Source organism: Acomys russatus, chromosome 15 (genome assembly GCF_903995435.1).
Source record: "Acomys russatus chromosome 15, mAcoRus1.1, whole genome shotgun sequence".
NCBI lineage: Eukaryota > Metazoa > Chordata > Mammalia > Rodentia > Muridae > Acomys > Acomys russatus.
This window is the reverse complement of record NC_067151.1, coordinates 33,132,804-33,149,875: the sequence shown is the minus strand read 5'-3', so window position 1 is coordinate 33,149,875 and position 17,072 is coordinate 33,132,804. Positions and strand designations below refer to the sequence as shown.

Genomic DNA, 17,072 nt, shown 5'->3' with positions numbered 1-17,072 from the left:
ATTTATCCTCTAGATGCCATAGTGGTGGGAAAGAAAAGCTGTCCTCTGACTCTCGCACACCTGTGTGCCTGTGAGTGAAGCATGCACACAAACACAAATGCACACACACCTAGATACAATAAAAAGAGAAGAAAAAGGTTGTTTAATTAAAATGCTTATATTAAATTAAAACCTGAAAGCAGTTCACTATTTTTTCAATCCATGGATATTAAATGCATAAATCTCTAGGTAAGAATCGAGAAGTCGGCTAAACATTTTAAAGTAATGAGACAAGCGGTGCACAACCCCAAAATGTTGGGAGTCAGAGATAAAAGTCTCCTGTCAGAAATAGAATGAGGTAAAGCTTGAGGAAAAGCCAAAGCACGGAAGGCCTTTGGCACTCAGATGAGCATTCTAATCAAACCACGATAGACAGAGAGTTCCTGAGGATGTTTCAAACAGATGATGTGGGTGTATGGAGAATTTATAGTGATTAATAAAGTAAGCATTCTAGACCACTATCTGCCCATCAAAAGGAGATTTAAGATTATTCATGGGACACTGGGTTGGACATGAGTAAGGGTAGAGTCCATTCTAGTAAGATGACAACAATGAAAATAGAAAGAACGGCATACAAGCTAGACTTCACTTCTGGGAAGGATGGGCCAAGCTACTGAGGGCTTAAGAGTACAAAGGAGTGCATTTGGTGCCTTTCCTGTCTATAATTATGCCATGCTTGAGGGCACATGTGTGTATTAGGGAACCTGTAATAGTCTTAGGCTTTGTATATTTCAGAATATTTTATTTTATACCATTGCATTAATATTTTTTATATAATGATGTCCTGGTTAGCTTTTTATGTTTAAGTTAATATTTCAGGCAGTAATTTGAAAATTTATAATAGACATGCAAATATCTGTTGGTTTGTAATGATTAGTTTGGGTTAAATGAAGTGAAAATGTTGGATAACTGTGTTGTGTTTGTGTTCTGTGCTTAAGAGAGAAATTAACTGATTAAAAAAATGGGGAGGAAGGGTCCAGTGTTGAAGAAAACTGAAGTTTAAATTTGATAAAGGCACTGGAAACAGGTTAGAATTGGCCTTTCCTGTGTATGTATACAGGTCACTCTACATACATAGTGCCTGCATATGAAGGATACAAAGATGCATTTTACTATACGCTAGTTGCTGCTAAATTGACATAATTTCATTGGACTGGTTCCTGTAGGAAAGGTATTATCATTTCTGTTTAAGGACTAAGGATAATGAAGTTCACATAGCCTGCGTAGACTGCTCAAATAGCTAAAGGATGATTCAGAGCCCCTGCCCAATTTTTAAGAGGGCAAGGAGCTGACAATCTATGGACACTTTAGTTAGCAAGCTTAAAAAACATTTCTGAATTTTAATAAAAGCATGCACAAGTAAGCTTCTCCTACTTTTAAGAAGTGGTTATTTTCATGACCTATTCCTCATCTCTAGGAAATGAAAACAAACAAGAAAAACAAACACAAAATGAACACACCTATTGCTTGAGACACAAAACAGAAAATTTAGAGGAGAAAATTTAGAGCAGCCAAAAGGATGTGAAGGTATCCATTAAAAGGAAAAGGAAAGACTAGGCTGGCAGTATCTCTCAAAGTTCTCATTCAAGATGTCTAGAATAAAGTAAGAGGATATAACTATATATCTCCATCATATATGTACACGCCACACACACAGAGACACACATGTCTTTCAGTCTGGAATTATATAATTTAAAAGAGATATGGCTTTTTAAATTTGCAACTGAAATAATTCTAGAACTACTGGATGCTTACCTGGGCCAGACACAAATACTGTAGGTAGTTCTAAAAGTCCAGTTCTTTTTATTGTTTTTTGTTTGTTTGTTTGTTTGTTTGATACGAAGTTTCTCTGTGGAGCCCTAGATATCCTGAAACTAACTCCGTAGAGCAGGCTGTCCTGGTACTTAGAGGTATGGCTGCCTCTGCTTCCCCAGAACTGGGATTAAAAGTGTTGCACTACTACCATCCTGTGCCACTGGAATTCTTAATTGTCACACTATCAAGTCTTAAGGTTTTTCAAACTCCTCAAGCAGTTTCAACAATGTAAGCATTTTATAATTCCATTGCTATTTCGTTTAAATGGACATACCAATTTGCCATTTCTTTCGTTTATTTTTGTGTACCTACTTTAATAAGTTCACCAATTCAGTGGAGTTTAGACTAAAAATAAACATAGAACCAAGAACTAATTGTAAGCACAGGTATTAAGAAAGTTTCACCTAAAGTACTTCAGAACTGTTTACAAATCCTGTATATTGGGAGTTGGTTGAAGGTCCAACAAGAAAGATTAATAAAAATAATGATATTATGATGAATTTGTATATTGGCTTTTTAAAAATTGAGATGACAATTAAAATGATTTGAATACATTTTAGGATTTCTAATATTTCTGCTGAGTGACAGTATGTATTGAAGAGAGCATACCTCTTGAAATATTAAAGAAACTATATCCTTGATGTCAAGAAAGAAACTAGCGGTCACGCTTACTTGGTTTTAACTAGGTGCCATTAGAGATTTCACCATGTGCCTGTTAGTGTTTTCAATTAAAAATTTCTCACGGACTAAGGCTAGTCGTGCAGACCTCCCATATATTTTGATAATTCAAACATATCTCGTGAGCAGCTCACGCCTATGGAAAAGGGAGACATCGTGCCCGAGGCTCTTTGGGGAGTCACTGCTCCCACACAACTACGCCACGGGTAGTCTGGGAAGCGAGTTCAAGAGCTGGCTTGGCCAAGAGGCTCCGGGTTTGACAAGATCTATTTTAAGTAGCGTCTATATATGTGCAGGTGTCAGCCTCCCCCGGGGCGGTGGAAAAAGCCCCGCCACATTGCACCTGTCTCCAGACCCCTGCAGCGAGGCGCGGTCGCGAGTCCAAGGAGGGCGAGGAGGGTAAAGGGCGGCCGGGAGCAGGTGGCCATCCACTCCCCGCACGTGGCCAGCACGGCGAGGCTGAGGAGACGGAGCAGACTGGCAAGCAGCGTCCCTCCCCTCAGGACTCCTCCCAGTGCACCTGCTCACCTGTCGGTCCGATCCCAGCGCGTGGGGGGAGGGACGAGGGGTGAGGGATGCGGAGGAGGAGCGCCGGGAGAAAGAAGGGGTGCAGAGAGGGCTCCGCCCCCCCTCGGCTCCCCCCCCCAACCCACAGACGCTGCGCGCAGGCGCAGTGGCCGCTACCGCAGGCAGGGGGCGGCAACATGGCGGAGTGAGCGGCGGCGTCGGGGCTTCACAACAACAGCGGCGCCGGTGGTAGCGGCGAGAGCTTTGGCCCCCGGAGGAGGGCGGAGGGCTGAGCGAGACCCGGCAGCATCCCCGCGGGGGGTCCCGGCCAGCAGCAGCGAGCTGAGGCCGGGAACCGGTGAGAAGAGCGCTGAAGCGATCCGTGAGGAGCTCCGAGAGGCAAGAGCTGAGGCGCACCGTGAGATCTGTAGGGAGACAGCTGCGGCAGCTCCTCCGTGAGGAGAACCGGCGAGGAGACCCGTGAAGCGACCCTTTGAGGCGATCATCCGCGAGGCGCACCGCTCGGCCGCCGGGCCCGGCGGAGGCGCGGACTGGAGCGGGCCCGGCGCCGCGGCGCTGGTGGATGCTGGGGCTGCGAGGCGCCGGCCGGGGGGCGGGGGCCGCGGCGGGGATAACGGAACCGGCGGAGGCGGCGCGGCGGCGCTGCGCGGCTCCTCAGCAGCGGGGCGGATGGCGAGCGACAAGCCGGGCCCGGGGCTCGAGCCGCAGCCCGCCGCGCTCCTGGCCGTCGGGGCCGGTGGCGGTGGAGGCAGCGGAGGAGCCATGGGGGAGCCGCGGGGGGCGGCCGGCTCCGGGGCTGGCCCGGTGGTGCTGCCCGCGGGGATGATCAACCCTTCGGTGCCCATCCGCAACATCCGTATGAAATTCGCCGTTCTGATCGGACTCATACAGGTCGGCGAGGTCAGCAACAGGGACATCGTGGAGACGGTGCTCAACCTGGTAAGCGTTCCCTCCCCCCCATCCCCCGCCCCAGGCGTCCGCGCCCTGCCTCCCGGTGTCCCTCTGCCTCCCCGCCCGCCCGCCCGCCCGCGCGCCGCCACGGCCGCGCCACCTCCCTCCTGCCACCCGCGCGGTGCCCAACTCAACCCGGCACTTCCGACGACTGGTCGGTCATTCGGGCCTGGGCCGTGAGTGGAGGGGTGAAGCGACCCTCAGGTCCTCTGGGGGTTCTCCTCCGGATCTCTTAATTGTCCATATTGTGGCTCCCAGAGGGTGACAGCTCGGCCCCTAGAGCCGGAGCCCCCCCACCCCCACCCCAGTGCTCCAGAAATGTGAGAAGCGCGCTTGTTCCAACTTGAGCAGCTGGGGTGCTGTGTTTTCCAGGGAGGACGAGGAATGATGCAGATTTTGCATCTGTCTTTAAATACATTGCGCGGCTGTGATGGAGAGTGTTGTGCCTTTATTCACCCCCACCCCCATCTCTAGGCAACCTTCCCCTCTTTGTAGTACAGCTCCAGTTATGCCGGGCCTCTTCTTATCTTTGGGGGGTGTGTGGGGCACAGAAGGTGTTAAAATGTAAGGGGCACCTGATCATACAGGTTGGTTTCTATGGTTGCCTTCAGGAGCATGGCTTGTGGATAAAGGCTAGAAGAAAGGTTCCTAAGGCAGTGTAGATTTTTTTTTTTTTTTTTTTTTTTTTTTTTTTTTTGGCTCCTTTCATGGTAAGAGAGTTACTGCAGAACTGTGTATGACTTAATGTTTTGCGCTATCTACTGAGAGCCTAAGCAGTGTTCAAGATGACAGGGCACGACTGAAGGAGAGGAAGATCCTAAACAGAGCATGGTTAAGACTAGTTCATGGGTTTTGCGCTTTGTAAGAGCATTTCCTTTGTTTTTGTTTTCGCTTTTCTGCAGCAAAGCTTTTTTAAAAACAGTTTTCTCTGCAACATCTAGCCTCTGATATTCAGTAAGGCAGGGTTTTGGAAGGCAAGGTGTTAAGTAGGAGCAATCAGTTGACCATTGTAGTGGTGTGAAGTCGCAGGGATATAAAGAAAAATGCTTGCTGGGGATTTTTATAACACTCATGCAGCCTGAATTTTCAGCGAGGCAATTATTTTTATTTGATGTATTGGAAAATTGAAAGAAAGCTGCAGCTATGGCAGTGGTACCCTGAGACACGGATTAGATAATGTCTGTGGTTTATGAGCCTTTGAAATTCACAGAAAAGTTGAAGCACCTTCTTTTCCTTTTTCCTAGTGTGTTAACTCAAGGATAGGTTATCTGTCTTTACTTCTTTGTAGTTATTGCTGCTTGAATAGAAAATATCTTGCTCTACTTCTGTGCACCCTTCAAATAAGTCACCTCAAAAGTCAGTGTAAGTTTGTGAGGTTGTCATCTCATAGGTGTAACCAATTCTTATCAAAACATTAATGAGAATATGTTTTTTTTTGTTTGTTTCTTTGTTTTCTATTTTCTATTATTTTCTATTCAAACAGGTCATTACTTTTCTTGGTCCTCTTTCTTTTTAGAAGAAAAGATAGGCAATCTTAAGCATATTAAATTGATTAGCTGCTACTCAATTCATATGTAAAGAACACACACATTTTAAGTTTTCCATTTTTCTGTAACCAATAAGAGTTTGACCTTAGATGATGTGATGATGGCAATTTGTGTGCTTACCTAGTGCTCTATAGCCTGATAAGAGGCAGTAAGGCTCTCACAAGCTGGAAACTGATTTGAATGTGGAACCAGTGAGCCTGCGGCAACAGCCATGCCTGCTGGATCAGCTCTTAACAGATGGGGTTCTTTAGATACACAGTAGACTAAAAAAGGAAGTGAAGTATTTCTCTTGTGCTAAAAAGAAATTTAACTCTTTAGTGCAATGAAATCTACCAGGAAGGAAGCAAACATTTTTTTTTTCTTTTTAGATACTTACTCTCAGCTTGTAGACTTTAAAATAGAGTGATACCAAGTCACTAATTCCCCAAATTGATTTTTGGAATCGAAATACTAGGTGTAAATTCTCTTTCCATGGATTTAAAAAGATGCAATTTATTTTTAGATGGGAACTTTTGGGATTAAAGAGTAGATGACAAAAGGAGCTATTTATTATTATGTTCCTGGCTGTATCATAGTTCCTGAATCAGCCATATGAAGTGTAGGTTTCGAATTGTAGGTTCAAAAATAGTCATAGTTGAAATTGTGGGATTTCAAGTCAATTCTTTGCCATGACAATAATTATCAAAGCCTCATTTTTGTTTAAGAAGTAAAATGGCCAGTAAAATTCATTTAGAGTATGATTTCTTAGAAGTTGAAAGCCTTTAGTATCTGTAAAATGAATTTCTTTTACTTTCAGTCTTAGCTTAAAATGTGAAAGAACAGTGTAAGGTGGAAACAGTGAAATATCTCTTACATTAAAACTTTTGAGAGATTTGCAGTACCCTTGGCATAGTCATTTTTGACAAAATATTTGTTTTTCCTATTCATTCATTCTTTCTGTATAATGAGAAAATATGAGAATACTAAGATTTGGTCCTCAGAATCTGTGCTATATTCACCTAATTGAAGGAAAATGCAAATTAAAATTTAAGTATGTAGTAAAATATAGAACTTCACCATAACTCTGGTTAGAATTTTTCTGCTTTTTAATCAAAGGGAGAGGACCATTTCTCCTAATCCAGTGAGTTGAAGCGAAGAACCACAGTGTAATCAATAAAGTGAATGATGTCATTATAGGTATTCAGATACGGGACAGACTATCAGAAAGATTACTGAGTTTCAAAATAAGGTTACAAAGAGAGTGTGTGGCCAGTAATCTGCCTTGTTGGCTCTACCAGTGACAGAAACTAGTTGTCAAGAAGCTTTGGCTTCAGGAGGGAGTTTTAAATGTGGCATCATAAGAGAGTTTATGTTGAAGAGCTTTTATGGTTAGCTTTCTCTTGTAAAGCATGCATACTTGGTCTACTGTTTCCTTTGTAGACATACTTGACATGTATTTATAAAAAGTATTTCCTTCAAGTAAATGCTATTTACATATCATGTCTTATCTTTGTTTATAACATGGAAATTTCTTTTTCACAAACAAAGTTTTTAAAAGATAAAATAAAAATTAATATTTAATGAAATAATTACAGTAGTGTTTTTAAATTTGCTTTAGGTAGTATAATTTTTATTATAATTGTAGAATTCAACTATCGTCTTGTAAATTTGTTTAATGAATTATTGAATTTGATTTTTTCATGAGTTTATAGACTATTTTTAATTAGTTACTATGCAATGTGTCATTGTGTATTTAGTTGTAGAAACGATATTTCTCTAACTTTTTAAAAATGTAAGTGGTATAACTGTTTAGTGTATTAAAAGATGCAACTAATGTATGAGGGCATTTAGACTATTAAATTCCTCTTGGTATGTAGATCCTGGTAATTTTGTGAGAAGAGAAATTTTGTCTGTTTGTTTTGGTACTAAACAATGATCATAACTCTTCTTCCTTGAGAATCTATTCATTTACGAGTGATAATCAGAATAATTTCTATTTTACAGATTGAGTTTCATAAACTAAATATAAGTACACTGAATTTATTAAAACTATACAATTATTAGTGAAAAGAGGCCATGAATTTGAAGAGGAGTGGAGGGATATATTTGAACACTTGGGGGAGAAAAGGGGAAGGAGAAACATTGAAATTAAATTACAATCTCAAAAATAAATGGCAAAAATTCACAATTGTATCTTAGGTAGGCTCATGGAAGTGTTTAATTGTAATTAAACTACATTTATTTATACTAAAAGAATTTCTTGCATGTTAATACCTATTGGCATGTCACCCCATCTTTAGTAGCTTATATAATGCTGTTCAGCATGAAAAACTAAATGTATGAATAGTATAAGTTTTGTTGTCTCAAGGAGCTTAAGGATAAATGTATCACATAATAACACAAAAAATAGTCGCTTACTGACACTAAAGCAGCAAATATGTAGCTTTTTCTGATTAAATTTTATAATTTTATATAAAAACTTTGTTTATAGATTATTTTTGGTAAAAGTTAGGCCATTGATTGAAAGTGTCACAAGGTTCTTTCTTGAATCTTGCTATGTATTTTCCAAGCATAGTATAACAGTAGATTTTACAGCTCAGCTCCATTTTGTTTCCCAGGGTAGTGGTATTACATTGATTCACATGCACCTTTGTTTATTTAGAATGTTGTTTATCCATTGCCATTTTTCACACATTATGCCTATACTTCATGTACTCTATGCACTGTTGGCCTAACTCTTTCTTGCCACATACCAGTTACTCTCTGTATTACAATTATTTATGTGTGTTTTAGTTCTGAACTCCATAATGCCAGGCCATAATCTTTTTTTAAAAATATTTTTTATTACTTTATTTGAGGCCGTAATCTTTTACATATTTATTTTTGTATTTCTGGCCCTTTGGTAGTCTGCATTTTGAATATGCAGAATACTTGTAGAAAACAGTAATAATTAGGACTAGCTCAAAAAGCTATAAACTGAGTTAGTATCCCATCTAACCTAAAAGACACCTTGTTGCAAACCACAAAACAGCCCAGAAAATCAGTAGCATCTAGGTTATAGTTAAAAAATATGTAAATAGAATATTTTTCTTATTCTTAAAGCTAGAAGTATGTTGAATATGCATATGTTAGCTATTAGGCATTATTTCATGTGTCAATATTATTTTTTAAATATAAGGAATTTTTGTTGTTGTTGTTTCACAGTGCATACCTGGTTAGCTTAGAACTTAGTATGTAGACCAGGCTGGCCTATAGTTGTCCTGAGTATTGCCATAAGTAATTGCTTTTAAGTGATATCGTAGGAATAGTTAAGAATGTGGTGAAATATTTTCGTGTTATTTTTATTTTCCTCTTACTAAGAGAGAAAATACATAGTCATTGAAGAATATGAATAGAAACATTAACAAGACTTTATCTTCACTTGTGCTTCATTTTAATGGCATCTCAGTTTTTCTCTAGTGGACCATTCACTGACATGCACCCGTACGTATTCCAAGATGTCTTGTTGAGGAGGGTAGATAATAGGCAGGGCTGGCTAAAACACATGATTGGTTTAGGTTGAACATTATCCAAGGGTAGTCACATAGTTGGTGCTAGGTCAAGATACTGAACAGATAGAGTCTTTAGTATATGGCTGTAGTGTCTGCCTTCAAATTTTGCCATGTGTGAATCCAAGAGAACTAAATGTCTTCTTGATTTGGTATTAGTGCCTCTCTGCTTGTCACGATTGTCTGTTGTCTTAGTTAGCTTTAATTGTTAGCTTGACACAGTCTAGAGTCATCTTGAAAGGAAAGCCTTGAACAAAGAATTATCTAGATCAAGTTGGTGTGTGGGGCATAGCTCTGGGTGGTTGCTCTTTGTTCATTGATGTAAGAGGCCTTGTCCACTGTTGGTGGCATCATCTCTTGGACAGAAGGTCTAGGCCAGCTAAGCATGAGCCTTGAAAACAAGTGAGCAAGTAACATTCCAAGAGATAGAGACATGCAGACGCATGTCAGTTTGAGGCCATCCTGGTCTACAGAGTAAGTACAAGGACAGCCAGGGCTACACAATGAAAGCTCTTCTCAGAAAACAAACAAACAAAACCCAACCAAACAAAAATTCCCTCATGGTCTTTTGTTTCAAGATTCTGCTTCAGTTTCTTCTCTGACTGCCCTCAAGGATGAACTGCAACCTGTAAAATGAAACAATCCTTTCCTTCCCTACGTTGTTTTTGGTCTTCGTGCTTAGCAGCAGCAAAATGACACTAGAGCATCTTTCGTGCTCTTTTAAAATATGTTTTCATTGCTACTAGTTTTGAATAAATTAAAGTTGGGTTTTTTCACTTGTTAATGGGAAGAATTCCCCTGCTAGTCCAGAACTAATATTTGAAATGAGGCCTTGTAAGATACAGTTTTCAAACTGAAGTGGAGTGTTGCGCAGTGAGGGCTTTGGCTTCCTTTGCAACTTTTTTCAATGATTAGAAAGCAGCTGTTTACTTGTCATTGTGTTACTCTGCCCATGCAGTTATTTAGGCTGGAATTTAGGTTTGGTAGAGTCTTCTTCCATATCCTGGGACACCTTATAGTGTCTTATACTAGAACAGCTTGCTTTGGTCTAAGCTTGAATGCTTGAAAGCAAAGCAAAGAAAATGTAGTCTTCTCAAGAAAGATAAGTCTCTTTTGCAGTAGCTGCCATCCAAGATGGAAGAGCATCAAAATACCAAGGACTTTGTAGGTTAAAAAGCCATTATTTTTTGCCTTAGGCTAAATTAATAAGAAGAAATGCAGAAGTGTAAATGAAAACGTTCCATTTTACGCTCCATCTAAGTACCTCCCAGCTTCCAGACACAAGTCACAGTGAATACAGTTTAAAGAGCTCTAAAGAGGATGCAGCCAGAGTGGCAGAAGAGCTGTGCCCCTCGGCCTTAGTGTTTGTTTATTGCGCTTTAGGGAGGATACCAAGATGAGCATTAAGGCAAGATCTATTTCTGTAAAACTAAAACTTAAAAAAGCTGAACTTAAATTAGCACACTCTATCTCAGCAAGATCTATTGTTTTGGTTATAAATTCAAGCTCTTGACTAAAGGACATGACTGAAAATTCAGTAAGGTTTTAGGGAAAGTGTACTCCCAGAAAATACTCAGCCTGTTCAAAAAGACCTTGTTCTTCTTTCTTTTTGCCAGTCATCTCTTTATTTCTGTTAGAACACATCTGCACATAAAAGCAAACTTTAATGTCATAGTAGTAGTTGAAATTGTATCTGGTGAAACAGTAGAAGTCAGTCTGGCATGACTGATGGAGCAGAGATAATTGGCCATTCATACAGGAAAGAGCAATTGAAGAAAATATTCTGTCTTTAATTCTTTTAATTTAGATATAATATTCAGAAGCTGAGTGGGTTATATTCTAGTGATTATAATTTTTTCCCTTTTATTGAAAATAGATTGTTTCCCACAGAATATATCCTGATTATGCTTTTTCCTCCCTTTACTCCTCCCAGTTCCTCCTCCCCTCCCCTCCCATCCACTCCTTTTCTGTCTCTCTTAGAAAACAGACTTCTAAGTGATAATAATAAAATGAAATATAATAAGAGAAAACAAAAACTAACACATTAGAATTGGGCAAAACAAACAGAAGGCAATGATACCAAAGGAAGGCACAAGCAACAGAGTCCCAGTCATCCCTATACTTAGGAATCCCACAAAACCCCCCACTAAACTGGAAGCCATAAATATATACTTAAAGAACCTGGTGTAGATGCCTGCAGTCTCTGTGAGTACATATATGCTGTAATCATGTTGATTTGGAGGGCCTTGTTTCCTAGGTGCTCTCTGTGCCTTCTGATTCTCACACTCTGCCTCCTCCTCTTCAGGGTTCCCAGAACCCTGAGGGGAGGGATTTGAAGATGTTCCTTTTAGGGTGGAGTGTTCCAAGATCTGGCACTCTCTGAATATTGTCTGGCTGTCAGTCTCTGTATTTGTTCCCATCTGCTGTTGGAGGAAGCTCTGATAACAGCTGAGCAAGGTACTGCTCCATGAGCATAGCAGAGTGTCATTAGGAGTTATTTTATTCTTTGCTTCTTTGCTTCTGTCTTCTCCCTGCCTGCCTCCCTCCTTCCCATCCCTCTCTCTTTCCTTCCTTTCTTTCTAAAATATTATTATTTGGTTTCTCCCTTGCAGTGTCAGGTATGGGCTCCATCTTTGGAGTGGGCCTTAAGTTAATTCAGATTGGTCAGTTACTCCCACAGGCTTTGTAGCACCATTGCCCCAGCATATCTTACAAGCATTGTCTAAGGGTCTGTGGCTGGGTTGATGTTCTCTTTTGGTAGCATGCAGAGTACCTTCCTGTACCAAAGGCACTAACACGTAAGGTGAAGGCTCTATGTAGGCACTAGCTCCGTTTCTCCATGCTCAGTGAGTTGTGTAGGTGTTTGTTGTCTTCAGCAATGGGGACTTGGTGTCAGTTTGTGGAAAGCAACCTATAGTCTTGACAACAGCCTGCATTTTTAGGAACCTCTTTGGACCCCTTTGCCCAACAGCTCAATTGATGTAATCCAGTCCCTGTACTGGAAACTTCATTTGATAACAAGAGATGGCCAGTTGGGGCTTTATCTCCCCCATCACATAACAGTATCATTTAGATTGCATAACACACAGACATAGACAGACACAGAGACATGCAGACACAGACACACACACACACACACACACACACACACACAGAGAGAGAGAGAGAGAGAGAGAGAGAGAGAGAGAGAGAGAGAGAGCGCGCTTCTACTGTATTTGGTTTCTATATTACTCCTCATATGGCCCTAAATTTTAAATTTCTCTTCCTTAATTTTCTCCCTTGTCCTCCTCCTTCCTCTCCCTCCCCACTTGATCCTCTCATTCTAGCTGCCCCATCCGTTTATAAATGTCTGTTTCCCTTTCCTATTAAGATATATCTGTCCATCCCAGTTCCTTACTCTGTACCTAAACCCTGTGGCCCTATGGATTGTGGTTTGATTGTCATGGACTTAATAACTAATGTCCACATATAAGCTAATGCATACTGTATTTCTCTTTTGTGCTCTGGTATACCTAACTTGTGATGATCTTTCTTCCAGTTCCATTCTTTTACCCAAACATTTTATGATTTCATTTTTTGTAACAGTTAAGCAATACTCCACTGTGGAAATGTACTACATTTTCTTTACTCATTCTTCTGTTGAGGGACATGTAGATTGTTTCCAAATTCTGGCAAATTGGAGAAGCAATGATAGTGATTGAATAAGTGTCTCTGTGGTAGGGGGAAGCATCCTCTGGGTATATGCCCAGGAATGATATAGCTAAATCTTAAGGTATATTGAGTCCCATTTTCCTGAGGAACCATCACACTGATTTCCACAATGACTGCATGAGCTTGCATTCCCACCAGCAGTGGAGGAGTGTTCCCCTTATTCCACATCCTTGCTGGCATGAACTATCACTTAGCCATTCTGACAATGCAAGATGAAATCTCAAAGCAGTTTTGATTTGCATTTCCCTGATGGCTAAGAATGTTGAACAGTGCTTTTCAGCCATTTGAGTTTCCTCTTTTGGGAACTCTGGTTGGATCTGTACCCCATTTTTGAATTGGGTTATTTGCTTTTTTTCATATCTAGATTTTTGAGTTCTTTATATATTTTAGATATTAGCCCTCTATTGAATGTGGAGTTGGTACAAATCTTCTCCCATTCTGTAGGCTGCAGCTTTGTCTGAATGACAGTGTCCTTTGCAGTGCAGAAACTTTTCAGTTTCATGATTTCCCATTTATTAATTGTTAATCTTAATGCCTGTGCTAATGATGTTCTCTTCAGAAAGTCTTCCTGTGCCAAACAGTTCAAGGCCATTCCTCACTTTCTTCTTCTATCAGGTTCAGTGTATCTGGTTTTATGATGAGGTCTTTGATCCATTTGGAGTTGAGTTTTGTGTAGGGTGATAAGTATGGAACTCTTTACATTCTTCTCTATGTGGCTGTCCAATTTGATAATCATCATTTGTTGATGATGTTCTCTTTTTCCAGTGTGTATTTCTGGCCTCTTTATAAAAATCAGATGTCCCCCAGCAAGTAGATTTATGTTGGGGTCTTTAATTCTATTTAATTGATCAATGTGTCTGTTTTTTTTGCCAGTATTAACTCCTCCTCCTCTTTTTTCTCCTCTTCTTCCTCCTCCTCCATTATCATCATCATCATCATCATCATCATCATCACTGTAGCTCTAAGTACAGCTTGAAGTCGGGCATGGTGATACCTCTGGCAGTTCTTTTATAATTCACGATTGTTTTAACTGTCCAAAGTTTTCTTTAGGCAGTTCTCCTTCCAAGCCTCTGAGACATCTCAAAGAGGAAGTGGGTTGCCTAAGTAGTAGACCTGGTAGATTGAAAATATTCTAGGGAAGGTACTGGAAAAGTTAAGTTTTCTAAGGGAATTAATAGATGCTTCTAAAATTAGTTGGCTAAGGAATTACATTTGCCACCACATGGAATTATGGTTGTTCTGATCATGGATACACTTAAAATTAGGAACCGTGATTTTCTTTACAGTCTGTTTGGTTAAGTGACAGTAATCGTGTGTGTGTGTGTGTGTGTGTGTATTTAAATTATTACATATTAGTTATATGGGGGATATATGAATGTAGGTGGATATTGTGAAAGGTGGAATCCTCTTGGTAATGGAGGTAGCATGACGGTACTTGAACTAAGAGGTGGGTCACAGTGGGCGTCTTTGGAACACCTCAAGTCAGTTGGTTATATGTTCAGATGCTTCAGCTCTTTAAACTAACTCATTTCCTATTTTGCTTGTGCTTTTTTGAGTCCTGTTTCTAATGCTTTCATGTCAAAGACGCTTTAATACTTTAAATTATAAATTGAAAAAATTATTTAGGGCACTAAGTATTACAGGATAAACAATAGAGGTATGGGCTTATCAAAGAGCTTAGTATATTGCAAAAAGGGGAAATAAATTGTTAATTACTATCAGCATTCATTTTCTTCCCCCCACTTTATATCCCGATCTTAGTCCCCTCCCTTGTCTTCTCTTGGTCCTACCCTCCCACCCTCTTCCCCCCCTCCCTGTCCCCTAGTCCTCAGAAAGGGGAGCTCTCCTCCCTTAACAAGGGATCCCAGGCTATCAAGTCTCTTCAGGATTGCCTGCATCCTTTTCCTCTGTGGCCTGGCAAGGTCGCCTCACCCAGGGAAAGCGATTGAAGTGCAGGCAACAGAGTTCAAGTTGGAGTCAGCCTCTAGTCCCCCTTACTAAATGACCTACATGGACACAGAGTTTCCTATTGGCTACCTCTGAGCAGGGAGCCTGAGTCATCTCCATGCCTGGTTCTTGGTAGGTGCCTCAGTTTCCACAGAGCCCCCCTTGGTCCAGATTTGTTGGCTCTGTTGGTCTTCTTGTGGAGCTTCTCTCCCTTTTTGGTCCTCCTATTCCACCACTTTTCCAAAAGACTCCCTGCACTCTGCCCAAAGATTGGCCTTAAGGCTCAGCATCTGCTTCGATCCCCTGCTGGGTGGAGTTTTTCAGAGGACAACTATGGGGGGCTCCTGTCCTGCTCCCTCTCTTCAACCGCTTCCAGTGTCTGTTCTATTTGTCCTTCTGACTGAGAATTAAGCATCCTCCCTAGGGTCTTCCTTGATACTTAGCTTCTTTAGGTCTGTGGATTGTAGTATGGTTATCCTGTGTGCCTAGCAAATATTCACTTATAAGTTAAGTATGTATCATGCATATCTTTCTGGGTCTGGGTTAGGACTGTCTTTTCCAGATTGATCCATTTGCCTGAAAATGTCATGATGTCCTTGTTTTAGCAGCTAAATAGTATTCCGTTGTGTAGATATACAAGAGTTTCTTTATCCATTCTTTTGTTGGGGGACATCTGGGTTGTTTCCAGTTTCTGGCTATTACTAATAAAGCCATTATGAGCACAGTTGAGCAAATGCTGTATGGTGGAACATCTTTTTGGTACATGTCCCAGAGTGGTATAGCTGGGTCTTTAACACTATTCCCTATTTTCTGAGAAAGTGCTAGATTGATTTCAAAGGGGTTGTACAAGTTTGCACTCTTACCAGAAATGGAGGAGTGTTCCCCTTTCTCCACATCCTCGCCAGTATGAGTTTTTGATCTTAGCCATTCTATAAAAACTGCATGGAACTGGCATAGAAATAGACTGGTTGATCAATGGAATTGAATTAGAGACCCAGAAATTAAACCCACACATCTATGGACACTTGATATTTGACAAAGGAGCCAAAACCATACAATGGAAAAAAGACACCATCTTCAACAGATAGTGTTGGTCTAACTGTATGTCTACATGCAGAAAAATGCAAATAAATATATATTTTCCACCCTGGACTAAAGTCCAAGTTTTTCTTTTAGTTATTTTTGATGTAGGCTGGCCTAGAGTTTACTGTGTGGCAGAATGACCTTGAATTTTTGATCTGTCTGCTTGCACCTTCTTTGTGTTGGGATTACAGGCGTACTTCAGCACGCCTGTTTATGTGGTGCTGGGAACTGAAACAAAGGTCTTCTTCATGCTGAGCAAACACTGTACCAACTGAACTAAATCGCTAGCCTTAGGCTTCCTTAGCTTAGAAAAATTTTCCCTTGAACAAGTTAGAGAGCAATTGTAGTTCAGTTCTATATATAAAATAATTAACAACAATCTAACTGTTCAGTAGTAGGAAAAAGTTAAATAATTTTACAGCCATGTTATATTTATTATACAGTTCACAGTCATTATAAACTTTCTGTTCTTTTTTAATGTTATGTTCTTATAAAATGGATTGTCTACCTGATTATATTGTTGTATTTATTAAATGAAATTATTACATGCAAAAAGCTTAGGGCATAGATAACTGTATTTACTACTTATTGTTTTTCATATTCTTACTCTGAAAAAAAGAGTAACTTAACTAAAACAAACTCAAAATACCTGGGTCTGGGAGCCTATCAGGAAGCTCTCAGGTACCCATCTCTCATGCCCTCCTGAATCCTGCACTCATTTCATATGGTGCCTGTGGTACTCTCCCTCCCTCCTTACCTCCTTCTCCTTCTCTTTCTAATATTTTATTTTGAGGAGGGTAGGAAATAGGAAAGGAACAGGCATGAAGTAGCACATGTGTTTTGATCTGGAACCTGCTGCATCTATTCCTTCCTCACATGGTTGAGTCTTAGATGGAGACACAGCAGGGCATGAATGATGATCCCAGGCAAATGATGCCTCCCTCTGGAAGTTTTGGGAGATTACTTGGGTAACAAGCCTAAGGGACAAGTTAGAGGATTAAATAAATACCATTTTATGGTCACTTAATTTTAGAAAATAATTTAAATGAATATCTTAACTGACAGTTTACAGTATATTTGTGAAATTGAATTATATAGTCTAATCTATAGAATATGGTTTCTTTTGTAGATACTATTCTTTACAGTCAGAAAATAAGACTACAAAAATGGGAAGCAGTTAGACAAGATTATTTAGATAATAGCTTTGCTAGATTTAAATCCTTACATACTAAAGTAAGGGTTCTTC

The 17,072-nt window shown here is 40.4% G+C and overlaps 1 protein-coding gene across 2 annotated transcripts in view; it reads left to right on the top strand.

The window, feature by feature from the left end:
• Nbea (neurobeachin) overlaps nt 1-17,072 on the top strand; it is a 657,568-nt gene that overhangs the window by 123,268 nt on the left and 517,228 nt on the right. Inside the window, exon 1 of one of the 2 annotated variants that reach the window (XM_051157179.1) lies at nt 3,730-3,999. The exons of the other annotated variant lie outside the window; for it this stretch is intronic. Coding sequence (XP_051013136.1) covers nt 3,730-3,999 — 270 coding nt within the window. Of the gene's footprint in view, nt 1-3,729; nt 4,000-17,072 lie in introns of those variants that run through there. 2 annotated transcript variants of the gene reach the window in all.